This window comes from Lontra canadensis, unplaced genomic scaffold, assembly GCF_010015895.1.
Source record: "Lontra canadensis isolate GAN:19392208 unplaced genomic scaffold, GSC_riverotter_1.0 scaffold36, whole genome shotgun sequence".
NCBI lineage: Eukaryota > Metazoa > Chordata > Mammalia > Carnivora > Mustelidae > Lontra > Lontra canadensis.
The window spans coordinates 5,202,569-5,221,727 of record NW_022631030.1 but is presented as its reverse complement, the minus strand read 5'-3'; the positions used below and the strand labels follow the sequence as shown (position 1 = coordinate 5,221,727).

General features: G+C 37.7%; 1 protein-coding gene across 4 annotated transcripts in view; it reads right to left on the bottom strand.

Moving 5' to 3' along the window:
* The window catches only part of ARHGEF12 (Rho guanine nucleotide exchange factor 12), a 143,467-nt gene that overhangs the window by 35,868 nt on the left and 88,440 nt on the right, over positions 1-19,159 (bottom strand). For 3 of the 4 annotated variants that reach the window (XM_032868744.1, XM_032868745.1, XM_032868746.1), the window contains 8 exons: positions 18,542-18,720; positions 17,224-17,301; positions 16,911-17,030; positions 15,176-15,316; positions 10,240-10,314; positions 7,887-7,979; positions 5,952-6,062; positions 5,562-5,660 (listed from right to left, as the gene is read on the bottom strand). In XM_032868744.1, the coding sequence (XP_032724635.1) occupies positions 5,562-5,660; positions 5,952-6,062; positions 7,887-7,979; positions 10,240-10,314; positions 15,176-15,316; positions 16,911-17,030; positions 17,224-17,301; positions 18,542-18,720 (896 nt within the window). The remainder of the gene's footprint in view (positions 1-5,561; positions 5,661-5,951; positions 6,063-7,886; positions 7,980-10,239; positions 10,315-15,175; positions 15,317-16,910; positions 17,031-17,223; positions 17,302-18,541; positions 18,721-19,159) is intronic. The other variant, XM_032868747.1, reaches the window with a different exon arrangement.

The window sequence follows — 19,159 nt, the reverse complement described above, 5'->3', positions numbered from 1 at the left end:
GGACTTTCCAAGATGTATATATAAGTACTTGGATAAAGTGGAGAGATGCGACCTAGACAGCTCTATCTGCTCACATGCAGATATAAGTTCACTTATCCCATCCAAATGTCACAGCTCTAAAAGGTCCCACTGTTTAAACTCGGAAAAAAATCCTTTCCCCAAGGATCATGCTATATGGGAAATATGTGTAGTCACTGGTTAGTACACTCAGTTATACATCATTCGAATCAATAGTTAGGCTAAAACCTAAACTATGTATATATTGTATGAAAAATGTAGTCACACATAATCATGACTTTTTTTGCTGTATTTGAGACTACTGCCCACATATTGCCAGTAATTTCCTATGTAAAGTTAAAGAACCCTCACAACATTCACGCCCCAGTGAGGAGGTATTGGATGTCAATGTTGAGGCTTTGGAATATTAAATTGCCAATAACCATCTGTAGTTTTTACTGTTGTGCCAACTAAGGTAACGGAGTCATAATTAACTTCTACTTAGCTCAGATTTCCCCCATAATAACTGCAGTTTCTGGTCCCATTACCACATAGTTGTCTTTTCTCTCTCATCAATCTGGGAAATGTCTCGGGGAAAAAAATTATTCTGCATCTAGAGAAATAATCTTAACCTCTTGTATATCTATTTAAGTCATCTACTTCCAGAACTTAAACAATTCCTGTAAGATCTAAAGCATTACATTTGAAAATAAGTCACTGCTGAAAATTATAAGATCTCTAATATTTTTCTGAATAACAGTGAAATAGATGTCAAAGCTTTCTCTTTAACTGAAGTTGCCACACAGTAGCTCAAATTAACCATCCTAGAAGTACTGTTAGCACAAATGCAAAAAGGGATTTACATGCTTGTTTCTGTATTTATATGAACTAAATATCACTAGTGGTATAAAAGAATAATTAGCAAATAAATCTATCAGGGTTCTTACACTTTAATGGTCATAAATTTAATAAGGCAAAATAAAGATCTGACTTAGCTTGGAGCTCTTAAGAAATGTGAATTAACTCCTGGGGATTTACCCAAAGCAAATGAAAACACTAATTCAAAAAGATATATGCAGCCCATGCTTATCGCAGCATTATTTACAATAGCCAAGATACAGAAGCAACCTAAGTGTCAATCGACAGATGAATGAATAAAGATGTGGTAGATACACATAATGGAGTATTACTCAGCCATACAAAAACAACAACTAGCCATTCACAACAACATGGATGGACCAAGTGAGTATTATGCTAAGGAAAATGGTCCAGCCAGAGAAGACAAATACCATACGATTGTACTTTATGTGAAATCTAAAAACTAAAACCAATGAGCAAACAAACACACAAAAAGAACAGAGCAGACTGTGGCCGCTCTGGGTAAATGGGGTGGAAGACAGGTTAAATGAGTGGTAGGGATTAAGAGGTACAAACATGCAACTTTAAAATAAATAAGTGGGGCTCCAGGGTGGCTCAGTGGGTTAAGTCTGCCTTTGGCTCAGGTCATGATCTCAGGGTCCTGGGATTGAGCCCCCCATCAGGCTCTCTGCTTGGCAGGGAACCTGCTTCCTCCTCTCTCTCTGCCTGCCTCTCTGCCTACTTGTGATCTCTCTCTCTCTGTCAAATAAATAAACAAAATATTTAAAAAATTAAATTAAATTAAAAAGTCACAAAGTACAATATCCATTTGTGATAAAAACCCTCCTTAAGGTAGGTCTAGAGGGAACATACCTCAACATAACAAAGGCCATATTTGAAAAATTCACAGCTAACAGCAGACTCAATGGGGGGAAAACTGAGAGCTTTCCCCCTAAGGTCAGGAATAGGACAGGGGGATGTCCACTCTCACCACTTCTAAGCAACATAGTACTGCAGTCCTAGCCACAGCAAGCAGAAAACAAAAAGAAATAAGGGCATCCAAACTGGTAAGGAAGAAGTAAAACTTTCACTATTTGCAGATGAGAAGATACACTATATACAGAAAACCCAAAGACTCCACCAAAAACCGCTGGAGCTGATAAACAAATTCAGTACAGTTGCAGGATACAAAATCAAGGTACTTGTATTGTGTACCTACTTAATATGTTGCATTTACATATGCTAATAATGAAACAGCAGAAAGAGAAGTTATGAAAAGAATCCCATTTACAACTGCACCACAAATAACAAGATACCTAGGAATAAACCTAACCAAAGAGGTGAAAGACTTGTACTCTGAAAACTAATAAAAAACTGAAGATGACAAAAAGAAATGGAAAGACATTCCACGCTCAAAGATTAGAACAAATACTGTTAAAATGTCTATATTACCCAAAGCAAAGTATACATTAAATGCTATCCCAATCAAAATACCAACAGCGTTTTTCACAGACCTAAAACAAAAAATTCTAAAATCTGTATGGAACCACAAAAGACCTGAACCGCCAAAGCAATCTTGAAAAAGAAAAGCAAAGTTGCAGGTATCACAATTCCAGACTTCAAGTTATATTTACAAAGCTCCCGTGATTAAAACAATATGGTACTGACACAAAAATAGACACACAGATCAATGGAGCAGAACAGAAAATACAAAAATAAATCCACAACTATAAGGTCAACCAATCTTTGACAAAGTAGGAAAGAATATCCAATGGGAAAAGGACTCTTCGATAAATGGTACTGGGAAAACTGGACAGCAGCATGCAAAAGAATGAAACTGGTCTGCTTTCTTACACCATACACAAAAATAAATTCAAACCATTTTAAAGATCTAAATGTGAGACATGAAGCCATAAAAATACTATAAGAGAATATAAACAGTAACCTCTTTAACATTGGCTATAGCAGTCTTTTTCTAGATGGCAAGGGAAACAAAAGCAAAAATAAACTACTGGGACTACATCAAAATAAAAAGCTCTGCACAGCAAAGGAAGTGACAAAACTTAAAGGCAACCTCTGGAATGGGAGAAGATATTTGCAAATGACATATCTGATAAAGAGTTAGTATCCAAAATATTAAAGAACTTATAACTCAATGCCCAAAACCCAAATAATCTAATTTGAAAATGGGCAGAAGACATGAACAGACATTTCTCCAAAGAAGACATATAGTTGGCCAACAAACACATGAAAAGATGCTCATCATCACTTACCATCAAGGAAATGCAAATCAAAACTACAATGAGATATGACCTCACACCTGTCAGAATGGCTAAAATCAACAACACAAGAAACAAGAGGTGTTGGCAAGGATGTGGAGAAAAAGGAACCTTCTTGCACTGTTGGTCGGAATGCAAACCGGTGCAGCCACTCTGGAAAACAGTATGGAGGTTCCTCAGAAAGTTAAAAATAGAGCTACCCTACAATCCAGCAGTCACACTACTGGGTATTTACCCAAAGAATACGAGAACACTAATTCAAAGGCATATATGCACCCCTATGTTTATAGCAGCATTATGTACAATAACCAAGATAAGGAAGCAGCCAAGTGTCCATCGATTGATGAGTGGATAAAGATGGTGCATATATAGACAACGGAAATTATTCAGCCATAAAAAAGAATGAAGTCTTGCCATCTGCAGTGACATGGAGTCAGAAAGTATGATGCTAAGTAAGTCAGTCAGAGAAAGATAAATACCGTATGATTTCACTCATAAAACAAATGAGCAAAGGGAAAAAGGAGAGAGGGACAAACCAAGAAACAGACTCTTAATTACAGAGAACAAACTGAGGGTTACCAGAGGGAGGGAGGTGGGGGTTGAGTGAAATAGGAGATGGGGGTTAAGGAGGGCACTTGTGATGAGCACTGGGTGATGCATGGAATTGCTAAATCACGAACACTGTACACTTGAAACTAACATAATGCTGTATATTAATGAACTGGAATTAAAATAAAAGCTTAAAAGAAAAGTAAGTCATGGGGATGAGAAGTGTAGCACAGGAAATAGTCCATAATACTGTAATAACTTTGTACAGTGACAAATGATAACTACACTTTTCATGGTGAGCATCATATAATGTATGTAATCGTTGAATTACTATGTTGTACACCTGAAACTAATAAAATACTGAATGTCAATGGTACCTCAATTTAAAAAAAAAGGAATATAAAAGTCAAACGTATTTCAATATACGATCCTTTTTTCATGAAGTAAATTATCTTAAGTATAATGTGTAATAGTTCAAACAATGGCAGTATAATCAGAACCCTAATGAATTCACTTCATAAACATCTGAGTGATCAGTCTGTACCAGAGCTATTCTGTGTTGGAGAAACAGCAATGAACAAACAGAGCAAAAATTCTGCCCTCAGGGGAGCTTTACATTCAGGGATGAAGAGCAGGGACAGAGGCAAAATGAATACAGAAAATAAAAGTTTTATGGACAAAAATAATACAGTAAAGGTGACAGAAAGGGAAGGGGTAAAACTTCACAGCGGCTAGCCAGGGCCGGCCTCCCTGAGAAGGTGAGTGTATTCCACCTCGGGGAGGAATGGAGGCAACTTCGTCAAGGAAACCAATGAAAATGGGGCAAGAGCTGGAGGGAGGAGTGGAGCCAAACTGTTTCTGTGTTTGTCTGTTTTAGGTAAACTCACGATGTTTGCATGCTAATGTGAGCGATTCCACAGAAAACAAAAAATTGCCAATGCTGGAGGGAAGGATGACAAATGCTTGGATCCTGTAGCTGAGCAAGCAGAAGGAAATACAACCCAGGTGGAGGGCGGTGGGGAGCAGGCCTTGGAGAAAAGAAGGCAAGCTCTCCCGGCCTCAGGAGAAAGGCCAGAGTGCAGAGGGTGATGAGGCCAGGGGGTATATGTGGTAGAAGTTCTTCTACAGAAACTTCAAATTTCTCACAGAAACTGCAAGGTCCTCCGCTGAGAAGCGACAGGAGAGGAAGCGATGAGGTTCCGGGAGAGGGAGGGTGGGCAACAGTCATCAGAGAGAAGTGAAGCCGTGGAAGGCCCAGAGAGCATTAAGGGTTGTGACTTACCCTACGGCAAGGCTAAGAATAATGACACTCATTAGCTTAAAAACCTTATAAAGATTTCTACTGGTAAAATAAAAAACTATTATCAATTATGTAAGATCTTTTCTACCACTTTTTAGTTAAACTTGTGCCTCAAACTTCAAAGAGGTCAACCGGAGTTCATTATACAAGTATTAGCCTTTGGATCCGAACACATTTGTATGCATATCATCTGTGTTCTCTTTTGCACTCTCTTCATTATGCACATGTATAAACCCATATATATATATATATATATATATATATATATATATATACACACACACACACACACACACACACACATACATATATACCCATACATATATGTATACCCATATGTGTATATACATATACACACATACATATATACCCCCTAACACCTACTGTGAGAAAGCGTAGCCTGCAACTCATTTAGAAATGATGAAAGTATCGGTCAAGAGTAATCAGTAACTAAGATACAGTATAAACATCAGAAAGTCCAAAACAGTAAAGTCCAAAACCAGGGGAAGAAGACTGGAAGTAGGAGTCCAGTAACTCAATGCACCACAGCAAAGATTGTGTATTAATTGGTAACTTACTGCGGATCGATCCAGGAAGAACTGATGAAACTCAAGGAAGACACGACGAGTCTCCTTGGAATTGGTCTGCTTATATAGGTCTGAATAGAGATAACAGAGCTGTAGTAGAGGAAGAAATGGAAAAAGAAAAAGGGAGAAATCATGAAAAATGTCACCTGCTAGATCTTCAAGTAGGAAAGTTTCCAACAAGTAGGCCACTATAAGGAATGTCACCATTACCATGTTTTTTAAAAATATAGTAAGTTTTTAAAAAAATAAATTAATTGCATTTTAACTATCTTATGTATCTATCCTGATATGTTTAGAAACTCATCTTGCAAAAGTGAGAGGTTTTATGGTGTGAGAATCAGTGTAAAAACTCTGAACCGGCTAAACGGTAGAAAACGTTACCAGTGTAGCGGGGTCAAACTGTGAGACCACGTGGTGTAAGAAAACAGCCAGGTGAGCAGGGCGAGATTTCAGTAGTTCGATGCTCTGGAAACAGCTGCACTGCCCATTGATCTGGAAGAGGAAGTACCGATACATCAAGAACTCCACCACACAGGTGCAAAATGTAAGGTTAAGCTCAGTTAAACACAACTACCCAAACTGACCTACCCTAAAAAACTCGAGATTTTAAAAATTCCACAGGAATGTATTAGCACACAGGCTTATGGAATCTCTTCTCCTGAAAATTAATAACCTCTCAGAAATAGGTTGGAAGAGAGACGATCTTAGGAGAACCCAAGTTTAGAAGACGATGATGGAGAAGCTCAGATGTCTGTATATCAGGATGCAAACACCAGCATCAACGACACTTCTAAAAACGAAATGGGAGGCTTTCTGCCTATTAATGAAATAAATACCTTCCTTTTCTTTTGAGCTAATGCAGAAATGGTGGTATGACGATGGAGATGTATAATTTTAAGAAAGACAACTCTGAGAAGCACTGTATGGTCCCTAACGACAGCAAATACAGAAAACTACTAGTTAAACCTAAAGTAACCTTGAATGACAATTTCCACTTAAGTTCCCACATCTCTAAATAAATTAGAGAAGAAAGTTATTCTAAACAAATAATACCAAATCTTCACAATCTCTTTCAGAAAATACAAGAAGAGAGAACACTTCTCAGGTCATTTTAAGAGGCTGACATTAGGGGCACCTGGCTGGTTCTGCTGGTTAAGTGTCTGACTCTTGATTTCAGCTCAAGTCATGATCTCAGGGTGGTGGGATTGAGCCCAGTACTGCGCCCTGTGCTGGGGTTGGGGGTGGGGTGGGGTGGGGTTCTTCTTGGGATGCTCTCTCTCCCTCTTCTTGGGTCCCTCCCCCCACTCTCTCACTCTTTTTCTAAATACATGAAATCTAAAAAAAAAAAGGGGGGGCCAGCATTACCCAAATATGAAAACCAAAGATAGCGTAAAAAAAGAAAATGACAAACCAATATCCCCCATTAAAACTGATATAAAAATCATCAGCAAAATAATAGCAAGTTGAATCTGACAATACATACAAAGGAAGATACATTATGACCAACTTTGGTTTATCTCAGGGATGCAAAGCTGGTTCAACATGCTAATATCAATCAATGTAATTTACCATGTTAAGAAACTAAATTAAAAAAAGACCCACATGATGATCTCAATCATTCAACAAAGTTCAACATCCACTCATGATGAAAACTCTCAACCAGAAATAGAAAAGTAAACTTCTATAACCTAATAAAAAGTACCTACAAAATACCTATCACTGACATCTCACTTAATGATGAAAAACGAAGTATCTTTCTCTCCAAGGTCAGAAATTAGACAAGAATGTCCTACCTCACCACTCCAATTCAATCTCACAGTGGAAGTCCTAACCAGTGCAATAAAGGTAAGAACAAGAAATAAAAGATGAACAAACTGGAAACAAACAAAGTAAACAAGGAAATAAATCTACGTAGAAAATCCCAAAAAGTTATTTTAAAAAGCCCCCAGAAATAGTAAGTGACTTTATTATTTATTAGCAAGACTAGGGGTTACAAGGATTAGAATCAAGCCAGTCATACTCCTGTATGCCATCAATAAACAACTGGAATTTTAAATCAAAAGAATATATTTACAATTACACTCCCTCTCCCAAAATGCAGTACTTCAGTGTAAGTCAATCACTCCTTATCACCTTTAAAAGTGAAGTCATTTCTACTGGTCAAAGTTAAAATAAACAATCCAAGCAATTGAACAATCTTAGTTCTAAGACATGGCCTTAAATCTTTAAAAATAGAATTTCATTCTCCAAAAAGCATTCATTTTCACAACACGTTGAAGAATTAACAATTTGTGTTTTAGAAAAAAGTGTCATCACCTGTTCATGTTCAGTGCCAAAATCATCATCCTCTGCTCCAATAATATGAGGCGCTACACGGGGAGAGGGACTCCCGATGAGTGACTGAGTATCCTGGTAACATTTAGAGAAAAAGAACAGAAAAACTATCTGTTGGTCAAATCACAGAAAGAATGAAGCCAAATCATCAAAAGGAAATAGTTCACTAAAATGGATTCCTTTTTATTTATTTTCTTTAAGTGCTTTATTTTCAAAGAAGTGGTTCTCAAATTTTCAAGGCAATGAATCACTTTAGCAAAGAAAACCACAACAGTATTGTCTGTTCCTTGGAGAGGGGAAAAAAAAAAAAATTTCCTCTGGAAATAATTAACACCTTTTGCTCACTACACTCCTGGATATCTCATTCTAATCACTCTGTGTGTACTCCATTCATTTCATATAAACCTTGTCACAGGCAGAAAGTTGGTTTACGTAAATAATTACAATTCTAAAGAGACAGAGTAAGAAAAGTGAATGAAGACCACAGGACAAATGAAAAACGAGAGTAAAAATGTTAAGACCAAGTGAGGAGAGAGGTTAATACAAAGACTTCTATTAACATCGCCTAATTGAAAGCTGTCCCTGAACCCTGTTTTTTTCCTTTTCAATTCATTTTCGTAAGTGCATAGTGCAGGGTTTCTCAACTCTGGCACTGCTGACATTTTGGGCCGGATCATCCTCTGTTGTGGGGGCTGTCCTGTGCATTGTACAATGCTGAGCAGCATCTTGGGTCTCTACCCACCCACTCTGTGCCAGTGGCAGCCTCCCAGACATGATAATAAAAAATGTTTCCATACACTGCCAAATGCTCCCTGAGGGACAAAATCACTCCTGGTTGAAAATCGCTGGCGTAATGCAACAAAATTTCCAAGTAATCACACAAAATTAAAATCATTTTGTATAGAAACAAAGAAGCAAAATTGCAAACATAAATTGTATGCTGGCAGATCTCCCTGCCATGCAGCAGCTCATCCATTTGTCAGCTCATTTACAAAGTTGGATTTAGCCTGAAAATGCCAGTGTAAGGGCATTAATGTGTATAATGTAAAAAAAATATGGGATGCTAAAGATCACAAATACTAAAATCAAAGGCCATGCAGTAAGAAGAGAAATACAAATTTGGGAAGATCTAGGGAAAGAATGAGCTCAGCTCAAAGCTGACAGTGGCTGATGCAAGATGTGGGGCTGAGCAAGGAGAGCGGGGCTATCCTGATTCGGGGGTCATCTGGAGAGTGGTCTTAGCTGAAGCTATGCACACTGATCCAGTTATAAACAAAATACTCCGTAGCTGTGGTCTCCCCTCCTGAAGCGTGGTGCAGTCTCTGTATCTGCATCTGCATCTTCTAAACTTGCTTCTGCTTTTTTTACTACTTGTTTTTTGAACCTCAGGCTTTAGTCTTTTTTTTTTTTTTTTAGAAAATGGTAAAACGAGAAATGTGTTTAGAGTGGTTTCAGACAACTTTTGATTTTATAGCTGTTTTGGTGTCTCTGATTTTTCAATAGTCCTTATGTAGCAAATAACGGATGGGTCACGATATGCTTGCTGTTAAATCTCTTACTATAAAACCTGATACAAATCTAAGTAAAAAACAAAATCAGAAAGCTAAAAAGTATTTACTTAAGAATATGGAAAATCCAGCAATTCCAGCTCTGAATAAATACCCAAAAGAACTAAAAGAACCTAAACAGATACTTGTATGCCCATGGTCATAGTGGCATTATTCACAAGAGCCAACAGGTAGAGACAACCCAAGTGTCCACCGACAGATGAGTGGATAAGCAAAACATGGTCCATACATACAGTGAATAATTATCAGCCTTAAAAAAGAAGGAAATTCTGATACAAGCTATGACATGGGTGAACCTTGAGGACATGATGCTAAATGAAATAAGCCAGTCACAAAAGGATAAACACATATGATGCTTCTCATGTGTGGTCCTCAAAAGTAGTCAAATTTACAGTAAAATGGTGGTTTCCCAGTGCTGAAGATAGTGGGGAGGCAGTGTTGAATGGCTACTGAGTTTGAGTTGGAGTAGAGGAGAAAGTTCTGGAGAAAGATGTGGTGACGCTGTACAACAGTGATAATATAACTTAATGACAAGACCTGTATACTCAAAAATTACAAAAAGGTAAATTTTATGTGTATTTTACTACAATAAATAAAATAACATTAAAGCCAACCAAATACCATGGAGTAGCTCCTCTCCATTTACCAACTCTTTATTAATAAGTTTAAGCTTTTTCTCTCCCAACCCACAAATATCAGGTGTGTCTGTCACTGAAGTAGAAGGACAGCTTAAGAAAGCACTACCATTTCATGGATTTCATACTCACAGGGTCCTGAATCGCTTCACTCTTCTCTGGGTTTTCCTCTAGACAAATCCTCTCCTTCAGGGCACTCTTGGGACTCTTAAAAAAAAAAAAGAAGACATTCAGTTCATTTCAACAGGCTCACCAAAAAGAGATAAGGAAAAATAGGGTGAAAAAAATAGGGTTGTGAATTTCACATTTGTATTTGAAACCACCAATATCTTTTCTAAATACCTGGCTCTACTATTTGTTCTCCTGACTTTGGCAAGACATGTACTCTCTCAGTTGTTTTAGTCTTATGTTGATAAACAGCATCACACTAAGAGAGTAGCTGTACTTTGTCTCCAGGCCTGTGGGCTACTTTCTACCAAGTAACCCTAACCAGATTTATTATGTACCTCAAATTCATTATGTCAAAGTCAAACTCTGACTTTAACCAGTTCTTTTAACCCCCTCTGCTCCCAACTCTTCTTCCTTTTTTTTGAAGATTTTATTTATTTATTTGACACAGAGAGAGGTATTACAAGTAGGAAGAGAGGCAGACAGAGAATGGGGGTGGGGGAAGCAGGCTCCCTGCTGAGCAAAGAACCCAATGTGGGGCTCGATCCCAGGACCCTGAGATCATGACCTGAGCCAAAGGCAGATGCTTAACCCACTGAGCCACCCAGGCACTCCAACCAACTCTTCTTTCTATGCAACTTAAAAGCATTCTCGCCTATTTATATGAATAAAATTAAGCTTCTGCCTACGTTTCTGTATCATGTGAAAGTGATTTGTGGATTCCTATAAAATTTGTATGGTTATGTTTGGGGTGTCCTAGTATAAACCAGAAACAATATCATGTGCAGAACTTCAATTCTGGATGATAAAGAACACCTCAAAGCAAAGGAGCCATTCTTCAGAGAGCAGCTGAAAATGAGGTACAGGGGATTTCTGTGTGAATGCCAATAGGGAAGGTGCATGCTGTTTATACATATACCAAGACAGCACAAGGTAAAGACAATAGTAGCTTCAAATATAAGCCCCACCTTGGAGAAATGGAGGACTTTGTGTCTTGTACAAGAGATATAAAAGACAGAGCTAGAATAATCTTGTCACACTGAAAAGTGAGAAAGCTACCAAAGTTACCAGGATGTCACGTCAAAAGAATACTGAAGAGAACCCGAAAGGGCTCCCACCGCCCAAAAGAGGGATAGTTTCAGCAACAACAAAAAGTAATGACTGCAGTGGACTACAACAGAATAAGCAAATATGTTAAAGTCTACGAATTCAAATATTACACATATGCACATGTACACACACAATCCCCCTGCATTAGTGACTGCTAGATTGTGTTAAGGTACTGACTCCTCTGGAAACAGATACATAGAGGGATAAGAATCTAGTATCTATCCTGCATTTCCTGTATAAGCTATATTTTAGGGTAACCTAAAAGCTAGTAAGAGAAAATTCTTTGTAAAATAATTCCACTAGTAAATACAGAAGGAATGACAAAATCATAATATCATCCTTTTGAAACCACTAATTAAATAATGGATACAGGCATTTTGATCATCAATGACTGGTAAGAACATTACATAAAAGCTTAATGGAAAAGTTGATTATGTAGGAACCATGCTGACATCATGTGAACACCTTAAACAAACCTACAGTCACAGAAAGACAACCAGACATTCACCTCCTGATGTGATGTAACAGGATGTACACAGTCCCACCCGTGAATTGTTCTTGCCAAACAACAGCTCTTAATCTGATCGAGACTCCAGATCTCACTAATAGCTTTCAGGAAATATACAGAGATGAACACATTAAACAACACCATGAAAATACAATTAAAATGTGTTTGTTTTACTGGGCATATTACCCAGTTTCTGTCACAAAAAAATAGCATGGGGAAAAAAAAAAAAGAGGAGGTAACAAATTAAAAGACTATGAATCAAAGGCTGAAGACCTTGACCAGATCCAGGCTCAGATAAACCAACTGCAGAAAGATCATGATGAAACAATTAGGGTAATCAAATTGCATATTAAGAAGTTTGATTTTATGATAATGTTATTACGGCTGTATTGTTGAAAAAGTCCTCTTTTCTCTTAAAGACACAGATAATGAAATAATGTCTCGGATTTACTTGAAAATACTCTGGTATCTGCAGGGTGTGAAGAATGGGGGACAAAGACATAACAAGTTGGAGAGCTTGTCGATGACTTCAGAGATTGGGTGATCGGGTACATAGCAGGGACTGTTAGCCTCGTCTCCATTTTTGAATAGGCTTAAAATTTTTCCACAGTAAGTTTTTAAAAACATTAGCCATGAATTCACAAACATCACAGAGAAAGATGCTCTAGATTGTAGGTGATGATCTGTGGCGAACCTGCTTCTGTTGTGAGAACTGGGTGTGGGGGTGTTCTTCAAAGCCTTCTCTGAGGGGAGCATAGCAGGGAGCTTTACAATAATAATGGTATCACAAACATTACAAGAAGACTGTTTTTTAAAAGTGAGCAGAAGAAATGTGGAGATCCACAAGCTAAAAGCAGCACATCTTTAGCTTCAAACAGACGCCTGTAGGAATTAAGCTAGTGTGTCATGCAGTCAGTGACTATCCTCGTCCCCACTGTTATCTTCTCTCACCTGGATTTCCACAACATTCGTTTACTATTCACCTGGCTTCATTCTCCACATCTATAAAATAGTAATACTGCTTCTTTAATATTATTGGGAGAATTTAAAAGGGTACCTGTAGAGCACGAGGCACACAAAGGAGGTGGTCATTAATGGTAACTATTTATGAGCCATTCTGTGCACGTTTGTTAAGGGCCCATCAAGCCTAGCAGTCTTCGTCCTTCCAGATCTCCCTGTCTCTTTATTCTAATTCATTTCCACACTGACGTGTTTGAGTGTGCTTCTCTGCATGCGAGATAAAGCCCAAACTCTCATTCATTCTGCTGTTCATTCAAATACTTATTAAACACCAATTATATCTCAAACAGTCTCAAGTCATTGGAATGCCTATTTCTACACTTGCCAATTCACTGTTTCATGAAGTTATATTTCTAAGCCACTAACCCTAACCCTAACAGTCCTTTAAATATAAGATAAAATTCAAATTTTTCTTCTGTACCATTTACTGTGAATTCCTAATTGTAGGATCTGCCAGGCTTTGGAGACATAAAGTCAAATAAGACTGTCTCTGTCCTCTTAAGAAACTATCTAATGGTAGAGACAAAAACAGAGAAAACGAGCACTAAATCTAAAAGGATAATGCAAAAAGGATCCCTAAAAACAGTACTGTTAGAACAATGTGAAGTCTTTTACAACCTGAACTCAAGCCTTTGTTTCTAAGATAAACTCTAGCCATTCCATCTATAACCCTAATATACCATAAAATTTTCACTGCTCTCCCAAAATGTTATGCATTTCTACTCCTCAATACCTTTGTTATATTTAGAGTACTGGTAGTTTAGAGCTAGATGTAGACAGATCACGTATTATCTGGGTAAGTTAGCAAATTAGTTAACTCCCTTTGGCCATAGTTTTTTCCTCTGTAAAATTAAAATTATGTTAACAATAGTACTACTTCATATGGCTGTTATGAGAATTAACTAAAATAAGGAATGCAAAACACTCATTACAGTATGTGGTATGTATGTCCAATAAATGTTTTTTTCATGAGTCAAAATTGAAATTTCTCATTAAAACCTTCAGCCCATTCAATCATAAGACTGCTAGCATTATCTCTGTGCCCCGGCCCCCGCAAAATCCTCAAATTTTCCTTGAATGAAGTTCTGAGTCATTAGGCCTAAGCCTCAAAAAGTGGCCTGAATGATGGCTTGAACCAGTGGCTTTCAAATTATTTTTTTTTACCACGACCTTCAATAAGAAATTTTATACTGTCAACCAGCATGTGAACATACAGAGGTGCATGTATGTGTGTATCTAACAAAAGTCACAAGAAGTAGCACTTACCTTATCTACATTTTGCAAAGCACTATTTCCTATTCTTTTCTTTTTTTAATGCTAGTCCCAACCCACTACATTGATTCCACGATCCACAGTTGCAAAACCCTGGTTTAGACTATCTTCTTCATGACTTTTAAAAAGGGTGATCTATTTTTAAGTCATTATTCCTACTACTGCATACTATATACAAAGGATTGCTGAATAAGCAACAGTGAACTTAGCTGGTTAAGTATTCATACGACTACAGTGGTACATCATAATCACCTTGAAATTTTTCTTATGATCTTCCTAACAAATATCCATCTTCATCTGGCAATTTGAGGGTTAATCAAGAAAGTGTTACTAAACAAGGGCTATTAACTCAAGTCTATCTAAGAGGACTAAGGTTTTTCCTCTTTGTAATGGCAAAGTGCCCTATGATTCAAGACTGAGTCACTCTGACCACAAATGGAATATTAACATGCTCTTAAAGATATCAACAGTTGGCCTCTTGGTTCAGTAAAAAAAAAAAAACCACTAGCATTATTAACTTCTCAACCCACAAACAAGAGGCCTGCTGGGAAATTCCACCTCCTCAAAAGAAACATTAGGCAATGTGTATCTAAGGGAAAAAGTGAACTCTGGAATTGAAAACTCAGACAACAGTATCCAGAACTCTGCTCATCAAATTGCTGTGTGAAAGGTGGTGGTGATAAAAAGTAAGTAGTAAGGGGTGCCTGGGTGGCTCAGTGGGTTAAAGCCTCTGCCTTTAGCTCAGGTCATGGTCTCCGGGTCCTGGGATCGAGCCCTGCATCGGGCTCTCTGCTCAGCGGGGAGCCGGCTTCCCCCTCTCTCTGCCTGCCTCTCTGCCTGCTTGTGATCTCTGTCTGTCAAATAAATAAATAAAATCTTAAAAAAAAAAAAAGTTAAGAGTAAGAGAACACCTCTAATTCACATAACTTAAAATCCTATATGGAAAGGAGCTGTGAAGAAGAAAACAAGATCAAGACGTAGAACGCTTACGTCTGCGCTGTCACTACTGGGCCGAGAAGCGTCTCCACTGCTATAGTCAATTCTGCCTAGTCCGTCACCAGGATCGGCTTCCACCTCACTGACTGGCAGTGGGTCACCTAAAGGCCGGGAGGATGTAACTACAGCTCCATCCTAAAACAGATCAGACACACGCACACACACCAACACAATAAAAAAATTCATTACTGATTGCATAAAGAAACAGACTCACACTGTCATCTAAATGGAGACTGGTAAAAGTTGGCCAGTTTGATATGATCAAGAATGCTTAAACCTCTAGAAATTTAAAGCATAAATAACTACTAATTCTGTGGTTCTAAAATGGCATGATCTTAAAGACAGGGAAAGTGCTATTTTAGCAAGGAGAAAAAGAGTTCAAACTTCTGAATAGAGCAAAATATAAAATAGTTGGTTAAATTATATAATTCATACATCCTGCCCATTATAGTAAAGATTATTACACTAGAACTTCTGGTTAACTGCCTCCCAACACTTTAGAATTTCAATAAATTGCCAATTCTGGGACACAGTGCTATAACATAATACAGGCTTTTAAACTGGGAACCACATTTTTATTGTTTGAAGAGAAGAAGAATGTAGTTTTCGCTCAGTAATTATAACAACATAAAACTGTCAACATTACTGAGGCATAATACTCAAAATTTCATATACCTAATGGGATTGAAAGTAATGAAAAAACTAAATACTGTGTAACTGAAAGTACACTGAACCAGGAAGTCAGGAGAGACGGTATAGCTGTGTGACCTCGTCTAAATCATTTAACCTGTCTGGACCCCAATTTTCTCAACTACGTGATTTTTTTTCCTTTAAAACAAGCCAATGAGGCTACATGATCTCAAAGAATCCTTTGAGTTCTACAAAACTGTGGCTTTCACTCACAGACTCAGGGAGCACAATAAATCAACACCTTTTACCCGTTTCAGATGGTACAGGGGTATGTCCATTTTGCTTTAAGATGAAATACAAGGAGCTTTTCAGATCCCTAACCTGAATATTACAGAATAGAAATCTGGTTGGGCTACTGTTTCTAATGAGACATCATCTCCATAACTTACACCGATATAACAAATTCGATTTAATTCTGGTTCAAAATTTCAGTGAAAAAGAGTCGTCAAGAATGTGAAAGTACTCTGAATTCATCAGACCAGGCCTAAACTCCAGCTGCACTGCTTTTAAGTTACATGACTTCAGACAGATTATTTAGTATCTCTGAGTTTCTCTAACTGCATATGTAAAATGGGGGCAAACAACAGTAGTGTCTCATCTTGGGGAGTTGCTATAAAGACAAGCGAGAAAATACCTCTCTCTGTATTTAGCATAATACCTGCCATTTTACAAAATCTTACGTTCCTACTTAAAAACAAAACTGCCATTCTCTTTGAAAATGGGAGAATGAGCCTTGAAATGTAAACATATGTATCTAAATACATTTTAGTAATTTGTGACATCAAAGCAAAAGCACTCAATTCCTTTTAAAATGATTGTGGAACAAAGAAACACGATTATCATGAGCAAGCAAAGAATCAGAAGCCCACATTTCTTTTAGCTAATCATTATTTCTGTAACAATGCTACACAAGACATCTTCTTGGCCTATGCTAGAAAAAAATAACTTTTAAAAAAGGCAACTGCAACATTCTTTAACACATTCCCAGAAGAAAAATCTCCTGCAAAAAGTTGGGTAGCACTTTTAACAATGATGCTACCTGAGCAGAGCCTGTGGCTTTGGATAACTGCTCTTGCAGCTGAGGAATGTGTTTCTTGGCCTCTTGGATCTCTTTTAGCAATCTTTGGGCAGGTGTTCGGTTGTAATCTTCCTGCAATAACTGAAAAGTTATAGAAATATTTTGAGAATTAATTACTTATGTCAAGGAAATATAGAAAAAGTCCATTCTTAATAAAAGAGCGGATGGCATTGATTACAACACTGTTTGGCTGTGGTCACAACAAATACCAACTCCACTAGGCCCACTCACATTTTCACTGGCCTGTAAACAGCCCCATTTCTTAATTCAGTACCTGCAGCCGTTCCTGTTCTTTCTGTAACATTTTTCTCAGAATTTCTACTTTCTGGTTATGAACCACATTGTTTTCCTCCTAGAAAAGAGATAAAAAAAAAAAAACAAACCAACAACAACAACCAACCAACAAATACAGGGCAAGCGAAGCTAAAGTAAATAGCGGTCACAAAGACAGGCTGGGAGACACAGTGCTCGAAGTTGGAAGGTTACAGGGGGATTTCAGCCCTTCTATTTCACTTTTACTAAACGAGGTTCAAGAAAACATTAAATAATGATATTAGCTGGAGAAATGAAGTCACCTTAGTACAAGAATAATATCTTACACTGTCCATCCCTTGGATCTGTACTGTCGGTCCCCACGCATGACTCAAATTCCCAGCACTTCCTGCCTAAAATATTAAGACAGCTCCCTAACTCCTCTCTACCATCTCTTCTTAGAAGTTTCACAAACCTGTAATACTTGATCTAATTAGCTTTCCTCAACTCCCGCTACAGTCACATCACTCTCTGCCCCCCACTCCACCTCCCCACAAATTTTAGTGGATTCTTACTGCCTCTCCGGTTACATACAAATTAGCTTTGTAGTTGGGATTTTTTTCAAAATAAATAGTTCTACTTTTTTCAAGCCTCACCTCTCACTACTTAAATCCTTAACAGGCACCAGCCAAACAAGAGTCCTGGAACTTCCCCCAGACACTTGGTGCTTTCTTGGCTCTTTCTCTTTTATTCTAGTTTTATTCTACTTCTTTTACCTGGGCTCCTTTCCTCCCCATTGCCACCACTTAAATGCTACCTGTTTGTCAAGGCTCAATTCAAATCATAGCTTTCCATGAAGTCCTTCTTGTTACAACCGGATGTGCTTCCTCCCTTCTCTGAATTGTCACAGAGCTTAATAGTTCTCCCCTCATAATGTCTACATTCTGCCTTGGTATTGTAATTACTCGTATTCTCTTGATTCTATCTCAAACAAGAAGGGCTTAAGTATCTACTACAGGCCAACTGGGGACACAAAAATAAACAAATAAACAAACCTCTGTCCCCTTAAATTATATATTCTAAGATAACCAAGGACCTCAAATATAGGGTATCTTAATTTTACTTTTGTGAATGGCACCCTGTTTTGTATATGGCAGGTGTTAAATATTTCTCAATTCAATCTACTATCCCAACACTCTAATCATTTCAAATTATTACGTTAATTTTTTTATATTTGGAAGTGATTTTCCAGTATTCTGAACTTAAATTTATGCAAAACTCTTAATATAAAGTAAAGGTATCATTATAAACTAGGCATTTAAGAGTTTTCCCCCTCTTACCCCCATGAGCACAGGACTAGTGATTCTCTCCATGTTCCCAGATGCTCCAGGTGAATGAGGGGATGTCATGATGGGAGACATATGTCCAACGACTGATGGCTCTACTTCAGAATCGGCGAGTGGAATCTGGGGCGACCCAGGCGGGCGTCCCTGAACGGTGAGAGCTACATAGGAACCAGCTTGTGGTGAGGAGAGAGAGGAAGGAAAATAAGACTGTCAAAATCTTGCTTACGGCATTTCTCTACTTCCTCTTGGACAGTTCTCTAAGATCCAGTTATGTGAACAAGTTTGATCATCTGCTAACCACTGCTCCACAGAAAAAGAATCCAACTTGTCATTGCTTTTTTACGACCCCCCCCCAAAATCTAAAAGAACAATGCCATTTTTGGATAGCAAATTACTATTCATAAGATCAGATATTACATGAAGGCAATAAAATTTATAATCTCTTTAATTTAGGGAAGGGTGAGTTAACAGCAACCATTTACTAATGGTTATGTTCAATTAATTTCTTTAATGTAAATTTAAGAAATCATCCTATTTTGAGATGATACTAATTAGGCAGGGTTTAACTATTTTATGGAATATCATGAAGCAATTTTAAATCAACTTTTAAAA